Source organism: Nycticebus coucang, chromosome 7 (genome assembly GCF_027406575.1).
Source record: "Nycticebus coucang isolate mNycCou1 chromosome 7, mNycCou1.pri, whole genome shotgun sequence".
NCBI classification, from domain to species: Eukaryota; Metazoa; Chordata; class Mammalia; order Primates; family Lorisidae; genus Nycticebus; species Nycticebus coucang.
The window spans coordinates 68375383-68393948 of NC_069786.1; the positions used below are offsets into that span (position 1 = coordinate 68375383).

General features: G+C 47.4%; 3 protein-coding genes across 7 annotated transcripts in view; 2 read left to right on the plus strand and 1 right to left on the minus strand.

Moving 5' to 3' along the window:
• The window catches only part of METAP1D (methionyl aminopeptidase type 1D, mitochondrial), a 77778-nt gene extending 68951 nt beyond the window's left edge, over window positions 1–8827 (plus strand). For all 4 annotated transcript variants that reach the window (XM_053596499.1, XM_053596500.1, XM_053596501.1 and 1 more), the window contains 4 exons: window positions 5847–5944; window positions 7256–7303; window positions 8167–8245; window positions 8372–8827. In XM_053596499.1, coding sequence (XP_053452474.1) covers window positions 5847–5944; window positions 7256–7303; window positions 8167–8245; window positions 8372–8450 — 304 coding nt within the window. In that variant the 3' untranslated portion in view covers window positions 8451–8827. The remainder of the gene's footprint in view (window positions 1–5846; window positions 5945–7255; window positions 7304–8166; window positions 8246–8371) is intronic.
• Window positions 1–11580, minus strand: part of SLC25A12 (solute carrier family 25 member 12) — a 302640-nt gene extending 291060 nt beyond the window's left edge. The window contains exon 1 of the mRNA XM_053596493.1: window positions 11508–11580. Within this exon, the coding sequence (XP_053452468.1) occupies window positions 11508–11558 (51 nt within the window). The 5' untranslated portion in view covers window positions 11559–11580. The remainder of the gene's footprint in view (window positions 1–11507) is intronic.
• Window positions 11581–13169: 1589 nt separating this feature from the next.
• Window positions 13170–17827, plus strand: DLX1 (distal-less homeobox 1). 2 transcript variants are annotated; one of them, XM_053596504.1, is made up of 3 exons: window positions 13170–14187; window positions 14829–15028; window positions 16165–17827. In XM_053596504.1, the coding sequence occupies exons 1-3, from the start codon at window positions 13875–13877 to the stop codon at window positions 16417–16419; spliced, it is 768 nt and encodes a 255-aa protein (XP_053452479.1). In that variant the 5' UTR covers window positions 13170–13874; the 3' UTR covers window positions 16420–17827. The 2 variants fall into 2 exon arrangements, with proteins under 2 accessions (XP_053452479.1, XP_053452480.1); XM_053596505.1 differs by lacking the exon at window positions 14829–15028 and having other exon boundaries at window positions 13725–14187; window positions 16165–16241.
• Window positions 17828–18566: the final 739 nt, after the last annotated feature.

Below are 18566 nucleotides of genomic sequence, written 5' to 3' on the forward strand. Positions count from 1 at the left end.
TATCACAATTACTCATATAATTGAGCCTCTTTGTAGCAAGTGCAACTCCAGTAGCCTTTCTCCATCATGAAAATGGTTTCATTATAGGGTTTTTCATATTCTCTGACACCATCTACACAGAGGAACAGGCGTGCAGATGAGATGTACTAGGAACAGGCTAGATCAGTAAGGTCACAGTAGGAATAATTAGCTCTGCTATGGAAAGAGCATCTAGGCCTTTTACTGCTACATAAATGTACTGTCCGTGGCTTTTAGTCACAAAAAAAACTTACTAACAAATGGAGCTCCCGCCTACTACTTTGAAAAAAAGATTTGTATCAACACTACAATTTTCCATCATTAAGACTAATAACACAGAGCCTAGTATACATCAAGGGGAATAAAAAGAAAAATCTCACATTCAAGTGGCGGCTGGGTGCTGACCTTTGTTCCCTTTTTTTTGTGTACGACTTAACTCTTTACAAAAAAGAGCCACACGCCACACCAACATGCAGGTGAACTCCAGCTAGTACTAGCAAAGCACAGCATTCAGTTGGAAAATCTGATAAATCTCCATGCAGGATAATGCATTTCATTACATATTCACTACATTAATTCTAGCTACATTAAAAAAAAAAAAAAAAAAAAAAAAGAAGACGAAGAAGAGTAGAATTGAAAGTGACATTGAATTCTAGCTATCTGGATACAAAGGTCAGTCTTCGCAGAGTATGAATTTGCATGTACAAGCTCCTTTGAAAACCAGATCAGTCCGAACAACTGCACTTAGAAAACTATGTGGAAAATAATAGACAGTGAACTTTTTACTTTTACCCTAATGCGCTTCATTATTTAGATGGTTTATGTCTGCCACGGGAGAGGAAACTGGCCCTGATTCTGACAAATGTTTGTTCTGATGTGGTAAAGCTGTGTTTCTGGACATCTATTATTTGGCCTGTTCTTATTCAGACAAAATCTTAAGGGAGTAAATAAACAAACAATATCCACCTTTAAGCCAAAAGTACTTGAAATCATTACAGACCAAAGGTTTACAAACATCTTTCAACTTGGCCTCATTTCTTTTAAGATATTTACCATCTTTTGCATAGCCTCTGATACACTTTGAAAAGAACATTCAAACAGCTCATTTTAGTATTTTTGTTATCAAAAGCCTGGACATCTCTATAGGAAATTCTCCTCTGAAACCTAAAGAATAGGATGATTTACTTAAGAAGTATGAGTCAAGATGATTTAATGAAACAAGGTCTCTGTGTCCCCTTTTGCTTTGTGAGGGGTGCCTACTGATCCTTAGGGCATAGTATGATTATATGCACTGTACCTCCATCTGCTTTAAAATATTTATAAATCTGTATCTTTGTAATTATCTCTAGATTATATGATCTGTATATATGAGCATATTGTGAACATGTAGATTCATGCATCACAAATATGTGACAGTTCAATCAAAAATAATTTAAACTTGGAGTTATAAATGTCATGATGAAAGTATCAATAAATGGTTTTTAATGTTTAATTCATAAGTATATGTTTTGATATTAATTTAGAACAATATGAAGCAGATTTTTAAAAAATAATCTCTTTCTATTAGATTATGCACATTTAAACAATAAGTGGCTCAGGCAAAATAAGTCATTTTAATGTCATCTGTGATGGATTTTTCTTGACAGCTACTGTAAATTACAATTACACTGCTTCTCTCTGCACATGAAAGTAAGCATTGCAATAAATTATCTTTTATTTCAATCTATCATGCCTGCTTTTCAGAAACAGAAAACCTCAAATAAAATTTCAGCACTATTGTAAGAAAAATACAGTAATTTGTGATCCAGTCTGAAACAAAAAACGAGTACCACTTTTTTTGAAAAGAGTTGCTGGCTTTCAAAAATATTACCAATTAAGGGCGGCGCCTGCGGCTCAAGGAGTAGGGCGCTGGCCCCATATGCCAGGGGTGGCGGGTTCAAGCCCTGCCCTGGCCAAAAACTGAAGAAAAAAAACAAAAATATTTCCAATTGTACTTAAACATTCTTCATCATTGGAGGGAATTCCTGAATTTGTGCATTCCTTTATTCAAAGACTACTGCTTACAACAAATATCTAGACAGATGAAAGTAAAATTCCATTAACCTATAAATCAGATGTCATTTGAGATCCTTTATTACAGATGTCACCCTTGGAGGGTAGTGTTGTTTATATTTGTAGGATTCATGGAAAAAATGGAAATAAAACTATTTCTGTGTATTTTTTTATTTCCTTATAAGAACTTGCACTTAAACACAGTACTCCTCTGCCCTCTTGGGGAATGTATTTTTAGTCATAGAAAGTAATTGAAATGTGTCAAGAAACTTAATTTATATATCTGGACAATACTTAAGTTGAGTACAACCTTATGAAACAGAATTAAATGGAAGAAAATGGTCACAAAATGAAATTCCTTAAAAGATATTTCTTTTCTACCCAGGGTGACAGCTTGAGCTCTGTCTCAAAAAAAAAAAAAAAGATACTTCTCTTTCACTTATAAGCCATAACTGAAACATGAACTGTAACACTACACTATAATTGAAAAGCAAATTCATAAACTACCTTTATATGCCTTCTTCCTCCTCTTCCTTTCCATCCCCCAAAATTCCATATGAAGAGCTTCAAATCATAAATCTGCTTGGGTTCCTGGGTAGGTGTTGTGCTGTCTTAAAGGACTTTTAGTTAGAAAAAACAATCAGAAGGGCTAATCCCAGGAGAGTTCTCCTCAGTGGATTTTAGCAAAGAGAAGGCAGATTTCATCAGTGAAATGTCCGGGCAAGAAAAGGATCATGGCCCTGCGGTGAGCAGCATTGGGAAGCAACTGTGGCACTTCTTGGACATTCCTGCCATCTCTGCTGTTGCCATTTCCCCCAACACACCAGTCAAGAGGTGCATGCTCCACTTCCCCACAGTTAAGGTTACCAGCACTTAACTTTCATGTTAGAAGAGTGGAGTTGCTACTACAAGTCACCTGGATTATCTCTGAGAATCAGATTTATAAAACCTATAATCAGGTAAAGAATCTTATGCTCCCTGTGTATCCTGAAATAGTAGAAGGGGCATACTTGTAGACAGTAATTAGGAATATTAGTGAGATTTTACCCTATTTAGTCCCAGTCAATATGTGTTAAAAACTGCCATCCAAAAGGAAAATACCCTAAAAAGCAGACAGACATGTGCTTAGCTTCTGGGAATCAAGCATTGAAATGGGTGCTCCACCAGGGAACTGTGCACAGTTTGTCCTGCTCTTTTCCTTTTCCCACTCAGCTGTGAAATCCTCTAACATTTGCATCCATGACATACAGATTCTGTTATCCTGCTATAAGCAGAAGTTCCAGCAGGACCCTGGGAGTAGATCATTGTACTCAGGTATCTTTATAGCCACCTAGGAATAGCACAGCTTCTTTTATGAAGAGGAATAAGAGGTATGATGGAGCAGGGACCCCAAGTGTTTTTCCAGAATGGGCTTTCTTCCTCTCCTCTCATCGGAAATTAAAATGAAGATTGCCATTGTAACACACATTTAAGATGTAGCCATGATGCCTGCCAATCAATTGGATCCTTAAAAAAAACTAGTTTTTTTTTTTTTTTTTAAAGAAAATAGAATAGTTTATATTGAATGCTCTTGGAATCATCAAGGTTTGTTAGGACTAAACTAACAAAATGTATAAGTTGGGTAGCATCCATTCTTGTTGAAACAAAATCTAGATTATTTAATTTTATTCAATAATATCTCTTCTATCTATTCACCCTCTGTCCTCAATTTCTATTCAGAAATTATGTGGTGCAAATAGAAACACCTCGGGGCAGGTGTCATGGATACAGAGGTTAGAGGATTTCACATTTGAGTGGAAAGAGGAAAAGAACAAGACAGATTTCCCTCCGTTCCTTAGTTAAGAACCCATCACAAATAGAAATATCTCCTGCCCAAAGCACACAGACCAAAAGAAATAACCACAGAGTACAACTTAAGGGATGAGAATGTCGACTTCCTACTCCTGCCCTCAACTTATGCATGGCTTACCTGTTTTTGCGTTATCAGTTACACCAGAATCAAATTTGAAGAAGAGGGTGTCCATCTCCTGGTTATAATGACATCCAGGTCTCAGTGAAGGTATCGTAAAAGTCTGGAGTGTTTAGAAAAACGTATGTGTAGTATAGACACAAATACCTATAAGGATACTGTCTAAAACCCTTTGAGTTCATGTTAAAGTAAACCTAGGGTCTGTTAGAAACTGTAGTTTAAGATCTAGAAACTTTAGTTCTGTTAAGAATTGAAATAGCATTTCTATAAGTTCCAATCCATTGTTATAGTTAGCGTGAGGGGCATGTGTCCTTCATCAACATGAAAATATAAATTGTTAATGGTACATATGTTCTGGTCTGTCTGATGCACTCTAAAATAAACATGTTCACTTGGCGCCTATTCTCAGCAGCTAGGGTGCCAGCCACATACTCCAGAGCTGGCGGGTTCAGATCCAGCCCAGACCTGCCAAACAATGACAACTACAACTAAAAAATAGCCAGGCTTTGCAGCAGGCGCCTGTAGTCCCAGCTACTTGGGAGGCTGAGCCAAGAGAATCATTTAAGCCCAAGAGTTTGAGGTTGCTGTGAGCTGTGATGTAACAGCACTCTACAGCAGGTGACACAGTGTGACTCTGTCTCTAAATAAATAATAAAATAAACATGTTCGCCTGGTTTCAACAACTTTTCAACCTTGTAGGTGAAGATTTTAAGGTTGGATTCTATGTGCTAGGTTTCATTTATGTGGGATAGACGGAAGCCAAAACATTTGCATGTAGAAATAACGGATGAAATGTTAAGAATTAGGAATCACAGGCTGGTGTGGTGGCTAATGCCTATAATCCTAGCACTTTGGGAGGCTGGAGTGAGAGGATTGCTTGAGGTCAGGAATTCAAACTAACTTGAGCAACATAGCGAGACCCCATCCCTACACAAAATGGAAAAATTGGTCAGATGTGGTATTGTGCACCTGTAGTCCCAATTACTCAGGAGGCTGAGGCAAGAAAATGGCTTAAGCCTAGCAGTTTGAGGTTGCAGTGAGCTATGATGACACCACTGCACTTTAGCCAGGGTGACAGAGTGAGACCCTGTCCCCAGCAACAACAAAGAGGAATTACAATGTTAGCTTCTCTTAAGCATCACTGTCATTAAAAAGCATTCTCTATGAATTTTGTTATGGTGTAGGTCTTGACTGGAATTCCCAAATGATCACAAAAGTTTCAGAGGGTTTCAAGAATGTTGACAGAGAACTGGAAAAAAAAAAAAAAAAAAAGAATGTTGACAGAGCAGATTCAACCTTCTGTGTACATCTGTAAGATGTGTAATGTTTTGAAATAGAGAAGAATAAAGGGAACCACAGAAGTAGAAAGTCATATTTCTGTATTGTATTTTTTTACTCTAATTCCCTTATCAGTAGTAATTTGCACCGTCTTTTCATGAAACCCCGTAAAAACCAGGCAGGTTTTTATGATCTGCATGATATGTACATCTTGGTTCTGTGTATCAGTCTGTGTGTGTGCACACTGATTTGTTGTCTAAAAGGAGCTTTGTTTGAATACTGTATTAAGGTAAACAACTCAAACTACTGTGCTAGATACATACATTCTTTCTTCATATATCCCAAGGGAGTTGTTACAATCAACAGCAAAAATTAAAATTATTGAAGAACAATGAAAACATATTACTGTTATCATCTGATTGTAATCATAACTGACTTTTTTCTTTTTCAGAGAATATTTTTAGTAACTTTTTAATCTTAGTATGCATTAAAAACTTACCTAACATATATTTTTTGGTCACTTTTAAAGCCACATAACTCATCAGAATGGTTTGCAAGTGTGTCCGTATTTTGTAGGACATGGGATTGGATCTTACTTTCATGGACATCCAGAAATTTGGCATCATGGTAAGAAAGTTAATTGGGAAGCTGTTTCTTGAATAGGATCAGGATATGGCAGTTCTGCCCCTGAAGCTCTCCGTCTGACTTTGAATCCACATTATTGTGGGGGGGGTGGGGGGGTGGGGGGGGGAACAGAGACAGAGAAATGAGGCTGGTTGGGGAGTGTCTACTTAATTTTAACCAGCACATTACTATGCTACTGGATTAGAGCCCAGCACTTTTTTCAGTCCCCAAATAAGGTTTATTTTGTGTTTTGTCTTCTCCTGAAGGGTGCATGGCTGGAAGGCACACGGGATATTTGTCTAGAAAAAGTTACTAAAAACAAAACACCACTGCATCAATGTCCCAGCCACATGCACATATGACTGTTTTCTGTTTTTCTGTTTCTACCCCCTTTTCTAACTGCTGACTGTTGTGGTTAAACTTCATCACATCCTACACAGCGTTGACAGCCGATGTATTTAGCAGCATGTACTCTTTAGTGATTTCTAGATTATGCCTACCCTGTGTTCCTTCCCCCAGAATCTCCTGTTTTTCACTGCCTGGGTGTGTACCCTACAGTGAGAAGGCAGCCATGAGCCCAAAGGGTAAGAAGATTTGGGTTAACGTAGGAGGTAGCTCTATGGATCACCTTCAAGGGAAGTGCATTCCTGGACAGGGACCAAAGGAAATTTAGTCCTGGGTAGGATTGGTCCATAGAGGAAGGGCTGCCTGAGAACCAACTCTTGGAAGGTCCTTGGGGATCCAGCAGGTCAGAACCCCTTTCTGGCCAAAGAGCCTCACTTGAGGTACCTCAGAAGAGGTCAGGTGAGAGTGCAGAAAAGTGTCATCAGCCCTGTCCCCTACACCATATCAGTACCTGGAATTAAATTCTTTGAAGCTAAAGACCCTCCTCCTCCAACCCACACTGAAGGAGGCTGCTCTCCCTTTGCATCCTTTCCCAAAATTTCTTTCTCTCTGGGGTAGTGGTGGGGGCAAGGGTCAGGACCCAGCTAGTAGCCCGGGGGGACGGTAGGAGGAGGAGAGGAAACCAAACATGTGTCTGAAATACTCAGGTCACTCCTGCCAGGCCTTGGCAGACTCTGGAGGTGGGGGCTTTTGACTTAGAGCAGAAATAGTGCAAAGAGTAAGGCCCAGGAACCCCGTGTTTAAGCCCTGGTTGTTACTTGGGATTCTAGAATCTTCCACCCTTCCTTCTTCCTTAAAAGAAAACAAACAAAAAAATAAGTTTTTTAAAGGGGCCCCAGATCTCTCCGAAGTTTCTCTCAGTCTTCCCATTTTCTATTCTCACCTCCCCCCTTGTTTTTTGTTTTGCAGCAAATGACAAAGATCTGCTGATGGAGGAGGGCATGGCCTTCACAATCGGTAAATGCCGAAGCTCCTCTTCCCAGGACCATGGCTGCTGGGCAGAAGCTGTGGTGCTGGCCTAGGCCCGGCAGTCCTGTGAAGGACTCATAAAGCCAATCAGCGTAATGAAATAATTCAGATGCATAGAAAATCTGATTAAATAATATCCTTGAGCCCCATCTTCCTAAATCAGATACTTACCGACACATTTAGGGGAAGGCAGCCATCCAACCACTAATTCTGTTACTAGAATAATGTGATGTTTGGTTTTTTGTTTTGTTTTGTTTTTTCATTAACACCCAGTAACTAGAGGCGATTATGTCCCTTGCTCCTTGTCAGCAAGTGGCGTGTGCACTCGGTGGCGGCCCATGTGATTGGTGTCACCACCAAATTCCAAACACCTAGGGCTGCAAAGGCACCATATTTCTGACTGTGGGACTTAATGGAGAAGCAATTAGAGTGAAATAAGAAAATTGTTATTTGCTGATTAATGAACATTTTGAGCATATTTTAAAAATTCAAATTTTTTTTTTAAAGTGACTGGTATTTATAAGTGGGACTGGTGTTTGGGTGGTTACTATCCATGGGGTCCTAATTAAGTCTTGATTAAAATGCCCTTCTTTCTCTAAAAAAATTATGAACTAGGCAACTTCATACATTTTTGAATGCTGTAGTGTTTCCTCTTCCTACTGTTCAGTTTGTAGCATACTATGTAAGCAACATCAATTATCAACCCTTGTAAGATGACAACATGAACCCCGTGGGGGAAGCACTTGAGGGGAGGGAGGGAGAACCTTCTTACTGTTTTTTGATAATCAGCCCAAACAATGTTTGACAAGAATCTGGTGAGGTCACTGCAGTAAATATTTTCTCCCTTACAGAGCCCATCATCACCGAAGGATCCCCGGAATTTAAAGTTCTAGAGGACGCATGGACTGCCATCTCCCTAGACAATCAAAGGTGTGTGCTTTCTGCCCAGTAGCTTTTAACTCGCCTGGGAAGGGACGACTGGGCCGAGGGCGCTGAAGTTCGGGCGGACGGGCGGGCAGGCGCCGGTTGCGTCCTGACCGCTGATGTTTGTTCCAGGTCTGCCCAGTTCGAGCACACAATTCTCATCACGTCGGAGGGCGCGCAGATCCTAACCAAACTACCCTACGAAGCCTAACTAGCAACCCGAAGGTCACAGAGGCCAGCGTCTTAGTTTTCTAAATTGCTGAAATCCAGTTAAACAACTCTTGGAAGCAATGGGGACGCCAAGACGCCCGCTAACCTACCTAGCACCTAATAGCATCCTGGAAAAACGCGGCCAGCTGCGGGGACGATTGGGGACAGATTTGGAGCCCTGCCAGGGCCGTGTGGCTGCTGAAAGACTGGTCTCGGCCCGGCTCGCTTTCTCAGCTTAGGGAACGAATCTGGAAAAGAACCGGGACGCCCTCGTTTGGGAGACTAGAGATTCCAGAAGTAGCACGCTTTCCTCTTTCCCTTGTCCTGACACTGCCCGAGTTAGGAGGAATAAAACCAACCAAACAAAAAAACCTCAAACCCATTGTGTCTGCGCGCCTTAGGTTTCTGACTGAAGGGAGAGGGGGGTGGTTAATTTTGAGTGTCTGGACTTTTTACACGCGTGCACACGGAGAGTAACCTCGGAATCTCTTAGATGGGCATTTTAAAAAATCCGTTTCTTCCCTTTGTTGCATTGACACTGAGGACGCTTTCAGAGACCAGCACCTGTCCTTGCCCCGCCCTTCCGTTTCTTTCTCCCTTCGTGGAGGTCAGGCGATGAGAAGATCAACCCGCAAACAGAAGCATTGATTACAAACATTTCCTTGGCTGTGGGCCCTGGATCTAGCCCGAAGGGTATTATCAGTACAGAAACGCGACTTTCCCCGTCCCCGCGGTTCTCTCCAGAGGTTAAGTTTGAGATCCGCTTACCCCACACACGCAAGCAAGCACGCACGCACGGTCGCCGAGAAATGAAGTGTCTGGCGGGTTAGTGGGCAGTATAGTTCCTAAACCCACGACCCCTCCCCAACTGGCCCTTTATGAACCGGTAGTGTTTCTTTTTCTTTTCTTCTTCTTTTTTTTTTTTTTAGAGACAGTCTCACTTTGTTGCCTTCGGTAGAGTGCTGTCGCGTCACAGCTCACAGCAACCTCCAGCTCTTGGGCTTAGGCGATTCTCTTGCCTCAGCCTTCCGAGTAGCTGGGACTACAGGCGCCCTACACAACGCCCGGCTATTTTTTGCTCAGTTTGGCCGGGGCCGGGTTTGAATCCACCACTCTCCGTATATGGGGCCGGTGCCCTACTCACTGAGCCACAGGCAAGCCCAAACCTGTAGTGTTTCGAGAGACCCAAAAGACTCCAGCCAAGGGAGATACCCGCATATTTGGGGGCAGGGGTCTAGTTGGCCAGGATTGGAGCTGGAGGGTTTAATTAACCCTCTTCAGAAGGGGGGATCCAAGGGCCCATGCTTGTCTGGAACACCCTCTCTTCCCTTGCCTAGCTCTTCAGTACCTAGTCACACCTGGATTCAAGGGTGAGGAGCAGCTGCACCTTTATCAGTCCAGAAGGAAGCCCTTCATTTCAAGTTACGGTTTTCCTCAAGTACAGTGACAGTGTCCAGGTGGTCACTGGTTGTGCTAACTCCTGTTTTTATTGAAGCAAGTTTTCCAAGTTGCCTTTGAGTATATAGAGGTTAGGCTCCAGGGAACACCAAGGAGATGTGGGCACCTGTAGTTACCAGGACAGGTGGCATTGTCTGAGACCAAGAGCCAGCTTATCTTTGTGTCACTGAGAGTGGTAGGTGGGGAAACTGAGGACAAGGAGTGGGCTCTCAGAGTTAATGAGTTCCAGCTCTGCCCTGAACACGGGGTTCTCTTGACTGTCCCTCAGCTCCTCCAGCTCAGCTTCTCTGCATCCAGGATGTAGATTTTTGTATAGAGCTGAGTCTGAGTTTAGGGGACTGATAGCTAGAAAAGATGAGGGAGGGGCTGAGGATTCACAAGATTCATAGAAAAACTTTAGATGTGCTTGGGAGGTGGCCAAGAAGACACTGGGGCTACTGCTCTAGCACAGTCTGGATTTTCTAGTGAGAACTGGGCCCAGCTGGCCTTGAGAAGTTTGCTGGAGAATGACTTCACTTTTTTCCTAAAGCAATCGGATTGCATCCATTAGTGCTGTATTTTATCTGCAATCGGTTTATTCCTGGGTTCCCCAAGGATAGTTTTATTAGTACCACAGGATTTTGCCATCCACTGGGTAACACACTGCTTGTGTAGCAATTATTTTGAGGTGGAGGTATTTATGAGACAGGCTCAAAATCCCATTTATTGAAGTGACTAACCTAAACGTGTGCGCGGGCAGGAGCAGCAGACTGCCAACACGCAGCAGCTCCCTAGGTATCAAACTGGAATTAGAACAAACTCCGTTTAACATGCTCTGAAATGGAAATTAACAAGTAGATTTCAAAATACCCTGTCCCCCTCTCTTTGCCCCTCTGCCAGCTGAACTGGCCCTAAACCTCACTCAGAGCCCAAAGGGATTCCAGCCAACTGTGCCTGCGGCTAACGCCACTAGGGCCATCTGCATCCAGGATCCAAGGTGACCGGGTCCAAGGTGACCTCCCAGGAGGTTCTACTCAGAATCCACTAACAATCCGAGACCCTCCGGACAAATGGAAGAGTTTTGTTTCCTCTCAGAGCTGGGACAGGCAACCATCTAAGCAAACTGGAATTTCAAAACAGGTGTCGCCTTAGCAGTAGTGGGTGGGAGGGCTTCGCTGCAGACAGATGAGATCTCACTTGGAGAAGTTGTCTCAGGCCGGGAGGGTCGGCGCCCCTCCCCTGCCCTGCTTCTCTGGCCTAAGAAATAAGTCTATCACGTAGACACTCCCTCCCCACACGCAAATCAATTTTAAATTAAATAAGGCTCTGAAATCGTATCCCCGAGGGGCTGAATGCGGGACTTTGGTTCCCAGGAGCCAGCCAGGACCCCTGCGCGGAGAAAGTTTTAGATCCCCCTTGAGAGGTGGAGAGACGGAGCACCCAGGAGACCACTGCAACGTGCAGCCGTCTCTCCCCTTTCCCAACTTGCAATTCTCTTTAATAAACTGTTCTTAGGCCGGCTGTCGGGTTTCCTCACGCTTTGCCCTGAGCTCCGAGAGTCACCAATTCCGCTTTCCCGTATCCCAACCCCAACCCCAAGTCCACCGCGGAGATCACTTACGTGGGCAGGGCCCTCAAGGCGAGCGCAAGAGACCTGGGGCCGGTGCAGCATCCGAACAGCTGTGTTGGGCACGCGGCAAAGCACTCCACGCCCCAAAACAGGCACTAGAAAGGAGCAATTAAAACCACAAGTGCGACTCAGAAACCAGGACTGGCCGAGCGGCTCCGTGTTGTGGTGACGGAGTCATTAGCTGGTTGCTGCCACAGAGCCTCACCGTGTGGGGTTCGGTGATTAAGGGAAAAAAATCTTTTAAACGTTGGCAAACCCGTTATTGGTTTGGAGTACCGGGTGTTTTTTTTGTTGTTGTTGTTATTGGTGTTTTCTTTTTTTCCTTTTGCTCCAACCACGCTTCCTGAAATACTTCTGCCCCTAGCATAATACTCTTAAACCAAAAGAGAGGAATTCTGCGGGCGGCGCAGCTGCTACAGAAGTTAAAAAAGAGAGAAACCCCCGCTACTAGTATCTGTAACGACAGCACCAATGTAATTTGTTTTGAATGTTCATTTTTATTGGTGTTCCCTCTGCCAAAATGTGCTTGATTACAGAGGTTTGTCCTGTGATCATTGCACACTCCAGACAGGGGAAGGTGCAACGACGAAGGTTCAGCTCAGGCCAGATCAAATCCCGGGCTGTTTAACGCTGAAAGGCTGCATGTTGCTATTAGTGTTAAATATATGGCTAATTATGCGTATGAAAATTAAACATCAGTGTTATGCTAATGGGGCGCCTTCAGCTGCGGATTTGAGCACTTGAGACTACCATTTAATCAAATGAATCAGTAACTAATACATCTGCACGTGTGAACTTTCACAAGATCATTTCCCCGTTCCCGTCACACCGCTAAATTATGAAAGAAATAATTATCAACACTTTCTAATTACCTAACAAAGTAATTTGGGATTCACCGTGGGCTGGCGGGACGGGGAACCAACATCCCCTCGTAGCCAAGGTGGCGTGCCCCACGCCGCGGGGGGTTGCGGGGGGCTGTGCGGTCGTAGTGGGGGGAGGGTGCGCCTTTCTGTCCCAGATGATAGAAGGCGCCGGGGCAGCTCTTGTCCCCCTCCCCCCGGCGAAGTGGCGCCCACTTTGGCCACTGAAGGTGAGGAAATTCCTGGGTGACAACGAGTGATAGGTCTACACGCAGACATACAAGCATACCACAGGCCTGGTTTTGCTGAGGGTTTCGTATTCCCCAGGGACTCCGAAACCCTAGGTGCTCTTACCAGACCCCAGGAGGCCAAAAAAACCGGCCACCTGAAGTCCGCAGCTCAAGCAGAGTGGAGTTCCCGAGCCTTTGGGCTGCACGCTGCGCCGCGCCTTCGGGGCGAGCAAGCCCAGAGCGCCGGGCCCTGAGGGAGCGCAGAGGGGAGGGGGAAGAGGAAGGTTGGGAGGGAAAGAGGATGTGTGTGTTGGGGGAGGGGGCGGTGCGGCCGCCTTTCCTGGGAGGATAAGCTTCCTGGCTCTCGGAGCGCACTGCTTTAATCAGACCTGTGCAGCCTCGAGCTGGAGTGGCCAACTGGGCCTGGAGAAATGCGAGCAGGCCCCAAGGAGCGGCGGCGGCGGCGGCGGCGCGGCGGCCGAGTGAGTTCGCCCGGAGGGCCCCAAACCCCGACCCCAGGGATGTGGCACCGCGGACCCGGGCCAGGGAGGCGAGAACAGGAGGCGCTGCGCTAGGCACTAGACTCTCTGGAGGACCGCGGTCTGCTGGCCTCCTCGGGCGCCCCCAGTGCGGGACTCCGGGCTGTGGAGGCCGCGGCCGAGATCCTGAGTCGCTCCCTCTCCGCTCCTGACTGGATGGCGGCAACAAGAAGCCGCCCCGGGTTCCTCGTGTTGGAGGCGGGCGAAGGGTGGGGACAGTAGAGGAGAGGGCGCCGGCGCCGCTGGTTGGTTTCTGGGGAGGATAAGCGCGCGAGGGAGGGGGGAAGCCAAAGAGCCGCGGGCAGCCCAGGTCCCGGCTCCGACGCCGCGGCCCATTGTGCGCCCCGCCCGGCGCGCTCTGTAGCAGAGGAGCCCGGACCGGGACGTGCGCTCGCTTCTCTCCCGAGGCCGGGCCGCCTCGACCGCTCTAGTCCAGCGGAGCTGGAGCGCCTCGGACCAATCCCCAGTGATTATGCAAGACAGCGGACCAATCAGCTCCGCCAGCTCATGAATATTTATGACCTTGGCTGAGTCAAAGCTTTGAACCGAGTTTGGGGAGCTCGGCAGCATCATGCTTAGACTTTTCAAAGAGACAAACTCCATTTTCTTATGAATGGAAAGTGAAAACCCCAGTTCCGCTTAAATTGGGTTCCTTCCTGTCCTGAGAAACATAGAGACCCCCAAAAGGGAAGCAGAGGAAAGTCCCACACCCAGACCCCGCGAGAAGAGATGACCATGACCACCATGCCAGAAAGTCTCAACAGCCCCGTGTCGGGCAAGGCGGTGTTTATGGAGTTTGGGCCGCCCAACCAGCAAATGTCTCCTTCTCCCATGTCCCACGGGCACTACTCCATGCACTGTTTACACTCGGCGGGCCATTCGCAGCCCGACGGCACCTACAGCTCAGCTTCATCCTTCTCCCGACCGCTGGGCTACCCCTACGTCAACTCGGTCAGCAGCCACGCGTCCAGCCCATACATCAGTTCGGTGCAGTCCTACCCGGGCAGCGCCAGCCTCGCCCAGAGCCGCCTGGAGGACCCAGGTAGGTGCGCCTGCTAAGGAGAGGGAGAGGAGGTACGAGGGAGAGAGAGAAAGAAGGAGAGAGGGGGAAAGGGAAGAGAGGAGAGGGGGAGACAGAGCGGGGGGTGGGGAGGACGCGGGAGCACTAGAGGTTTCGAATGTCAATCTATGTTGATCACAAAAAAAGAAATTTTTAAAGAATCCACTCAATTTACAACTCTCAGTAAAGGATAAATCCGAGAGCGTTTCCTGGCACTGGCTGGGCCTTTGGGCGGCTTGGTGTGCAAAGCACACAATGCCCCGCTGGAAAACAGAAACCCACATGTGCAAGTATTAGTCTCGGTAATTATTTATTGCGTAGCGCTATAAACAATGTATGCAATTAAGGGTAATTAAACCTCAACTGCCGCCTGCAAAAAATAGCAAACTTTCTCAGCAAAGGCAGGAGCAGCGCTCCTGGGAACGGCCCTATCCCGCCTGCAGCAACCCAGGACAGGCCCTCAGACTTTGGGGAACCCTTCCATACCTTTCAGAGTTTCTTGAATATTCTCTTCCCAGCCCTGCCCCCCACCCCCACCCCTCGGTAGCCACTTGCTCTTGGCTGTCGGTACTAAAGGCGACCCCTCACATTAACAACGGCTCCCGCTTCTGCTGTCCCTCCAGGGGCAGACTCGGAGAAGAGCACGGTGGTGGAAGGCGGTGAAGTGCGCTTCAACGGCAAGGGCAAAAAGATCCGCAAACCCAGGACGATTTATTCCAGTTTGCAGTTGCAGGCTTTGAACCGGAGGTTCCAGCAAACTCAGTACCTAGCTCTGCCCGAGAGGGCGGAGCTCGCGGCCTCCTTGGGACTCACGCAGACGCAGGTACCTCGCAGCTGCCACTTCGCTGCGCCAAGCAAGCTTCCCGCGGCCGGCCTGGGCACGGGGCTTCATTTCTTGCTCTCTGGGCCTCAGGGTCGGGGTCTCACTGTGTTTGTGTGTGTGTGTGTTCACCCCTGGCTCTGAGCGTCTCAGCTTTCTCCCTCATTCTTTTTGTCCTAGCTCTGTTACTGCTCTTTGTACCCTGAGCTGCCTGCCGCTGGCCCTCTGCCCCTGGACAATCTGATTAGGGCGCAGGATTTCCCCAGACGTTTTGTTTGGGAACTCTGAGGTCACACGTGCCTGAACAACTGGAACAATAGACTCGGGGCTTAATCCCTCCTTTGCCTTTAAAGTGTGTGACTAATCATTCCGGGCTTGGGTTCGCGCCTCTGTCTCCCTCCTCCTCCTCCACCTCCTTCTCACCCGGCAGGGGGGTGGGGGCAAACCCTTTCCTCCACCTTCTCACCTCTCAGGTCCCAGATCCTCGAGGAGAAACGGGACCTTCCTTCCCGGATTTCTCTAAGACTCTGGGGGACCCAGGGGCCTTCTGACCGCGCTGCCAGCGCAGGTTTCCAACGTCAGGTTCGGGGATTTGGAGCAGATCTGGGAAATCAAACAGACCCTAGGGAAAGATTGGTTTGAGGCCAAAGAAAAGTTCCACAAAAGCTAGCGGTCCCTTTAGTTAGTCACCAACTCACTCGTGGGCAGAAAAGACAGCTCAAAGAGAAGGCAGGTTGCTTTGCAAATAAATTTCCGCAAAAATTCCTAGGTTTTCGATTCTTTTATTTATTGGAATTGCTGGCTCGGTGTTGTGCTAGCTCTGCGTCTTCCGCAGATGGTAGCCATGGCCAGACTGAACCCCTGGCAGGCTAAGGCCTGGATCCCCGGCGCATCCCTCACCACCACTTCCCCATGGCTCTCCGGGAGCTGCACCGCTAGGCCGGCGGCAGCGGTGTGGCCTTTGAGCCTGTGGCTCTTATTGGAGGGCGGTCTCCACCTCCAGCAGGGAGCTGCCAACTTGTTCAGGGCAGTGGGGGAGCTCCTATCTCTACTGTCCTGCAGTCCCTTATCTTTCCTCCCCAAGACCAAGGTAGGCCCAGTGGTCCCAGCCGGAGTCACATTGTTGTCCGCTCTTGCAGGTCAAGATCTGGTTCCAAAACAAGCGCTCCAAGTTCAAGAAGCTGATGAAGCAGGGAGGGGCGGCTCTGGAGGGTAGTGCGCTGGCCAACGGCCGGGCCCTTTCTGCTGGCTCGCCACCGGTGCCGCCTGGCTGGAACCCTAACTCCTCATCCGGGAAGGGCTCGGGCGGAAGCGCAGGGTCCTACATTCCCAGCTACACGTCTTGGTATCCTTCGGCGCACCAAGAAGCCATGCAGCAACCCCAACTCATGTGAGGTTGCCCGCCAGCCTCTTTCCCGTCTCCCCCCGCCCGGGCCCCTCCCGCCTCCAGGTCAGTCTACCCAGTCGGCGCGCCCTGGGCCCAGAAAAGAAGGGCTCAGAGGGAGGGAAGAAGAAGCAAAGTGAAGGCAGGACCCCCTCCGCCTCCTCCGAGCCCCGCCAGGTCCGGCCCAGCGACTTCCCAGCGCTCAGGCTCTAGCCTGAACCCGGGTTCGGGCCGAGCGGTGACGGCGGAGAGTAGCCTCGGAGGGCAGGCACAGCCACCCTGAGACAGCCCTGAGCAGCAAGACTAACCCACTCGACCTGACCCGCCGACCCTCAGCTTTGTGGGACTATCAGGAAAAACAAAACAAAACACCAACAATGTAGAAAAAGCAAAAGCTCTTTTCTGTCCTGTCGGTCTCTTGTCTTTTTTTGCTCTGCGTGCTGACGAAGTCAAGGTCCTTCTTCATCTGCTGTCTTCATTCTGCGCCCTCTGCAAAAAGTCATCAGGTCCGAGCCGCACGGGGCCTGCTGGACGTCCGTCTCCGGATCCTGGGATGTTTTGCCTGACCATCTGTGTAGCTTGTTCGGGAATTGGGGGACATTGGAGGGAGGGGGTTTTATTTATTGAGGAACGGACTTCGCCTGAGGCTGAGTGGTAGAGGTTCTGTGGGGCGCAGTTTACTTTAAACGCACTCGGAAAAACGAATGGGAGGACGTGGTGATTTTTAATTTATACCGTAAGTTTTGTACTTTGCTGGTATGGAGAGTTTGGAGCCGGATGATTTGCATTTTTCACATGTCCTGTATTGTTTTAAAAAGTTTTTAAAAGATAGATGAAGCCAGCACAATTTTCTCATCTCTGGAGGAATTCTTGGTTGCTTTGCCAGATCAAGAAGGAAAACCCTAATTTCTTCCTTGACTAAAGAGAGTGAAGGGACTGATGAGCAGCGGAGAGAGAAACGAACGGGCAGGCGTGAGTGAATAAGCACCCTAATTCCAGTGGGCTTTAAAGTAAGACAAAAGCAGTTTTACAACAATTTCTAGAGGCTCGACCACAGAAAAATGCCAGTCACCACACTGAACACACAGTCTTCAGTGCAGGATCTAATCATATTATTATTGTACATATTATTATTGTTATTATTATTGTTCTGTAAACATGTTGCACAAGCTTAGCCTTTTTCCGTTCTGTCGTGTGTGGCTGTAAAACCCCATGCTTTGTGAAATAAGAATCTTGATAGTTACTTGTGAAATTTGGAAAATGTGATCAATTGAAATCAACCGTGTTTGTGTTCTCTATGTCAAAGTTTAGTTTTATATTGAGAATGTTAACTTATTGCTTTGTATCTTGGGAAAAAGAACTTTGTAAATAAGTTATAAAGTTTCTCTGAGACAGTAAAATTATGATTTAGAGAAAGAGCTGCTGTCTCATGTGCACTGTGTGAGAGGGTGCCAGGGGGCCAGGCCAGACTCCCACCTCTGGAGACACAGAGGCACAGAGCCTCCAGTTATGCGAACAGAGTGGGGGCACCCAGCCTCCCCCATACCAGGATATAGTCTGAGGTCTGTGGAGAGCCCCACTGGATCTGTTTTTGCCTTGCTCCCTCCACCCCTAAGGTATCTGAACTCTACCTGAGTTGAAGGGGTGGGGAGAGAGTGCCTGATGAGGGTCCCAGGTAAGGGGGCTCAGGAACAGGTGTGTCAGGGCAGAGCTTGAGAGCCTAAGATCCAAAAAGACGGCAAAGACTGGCTGAGAAGAGGTAAAGGCAGAGTTCAAAGTCAGCTGGCTTGAAGGATTTTAGTTCTCCCCATACCCAGCCACCTCTCTGGAGGCCACGAAGCAGAAATACTGCTCTGTCACCAGCTCCAACCTGAATTTCTTGCTTCCCAGCTTTCGCCTGCCTGGAAGCGCTACATTCTGTCTTTGAAAAGATGCGGCCAGCTGCCAAGCTTGGCCCGGAAGGATACGTCTGCAAGGCTACCCGCAATCAATCAATGCATTCCAGGGGACAGGGCCCAGCCCCGGGGAGCCACCCAGGTCCTGTCTAATCACCTGGGGCTTTTCTCTGCGTCTACAAAGCGGTTCCATGGGGGAGACATCTGACCAGAGTCAAGTGCATTACCCCCACTCCACCCCAGTCCCAGAGTACCGAGGCCA

Bases quoted from the DNA above. Each gene is read 5' to 3' on its own strand.
- DLX1 (XM_053596504.1), top strand. From the start codon at position 13,875: ATGACCATGACCACCATGCCAGAAAGTCTCAACAGCCCCGTGTCGGGC. The intron at 14,188-14,828 runs GTAGGTGCGCCT...CTGTCCCTCCAG, and splicing joins GAGCCGCCTGGAGGACCCAG to GGGCAGACTCGGAGAAGAGC. The intron at 15,029-16,164 runs GTACCTCGCAGC...CCGCTCTTGCAG, and splicing joins TGGGACTCACGCAGACGCAG to GTCAAGATCTGGTTCCAAAA.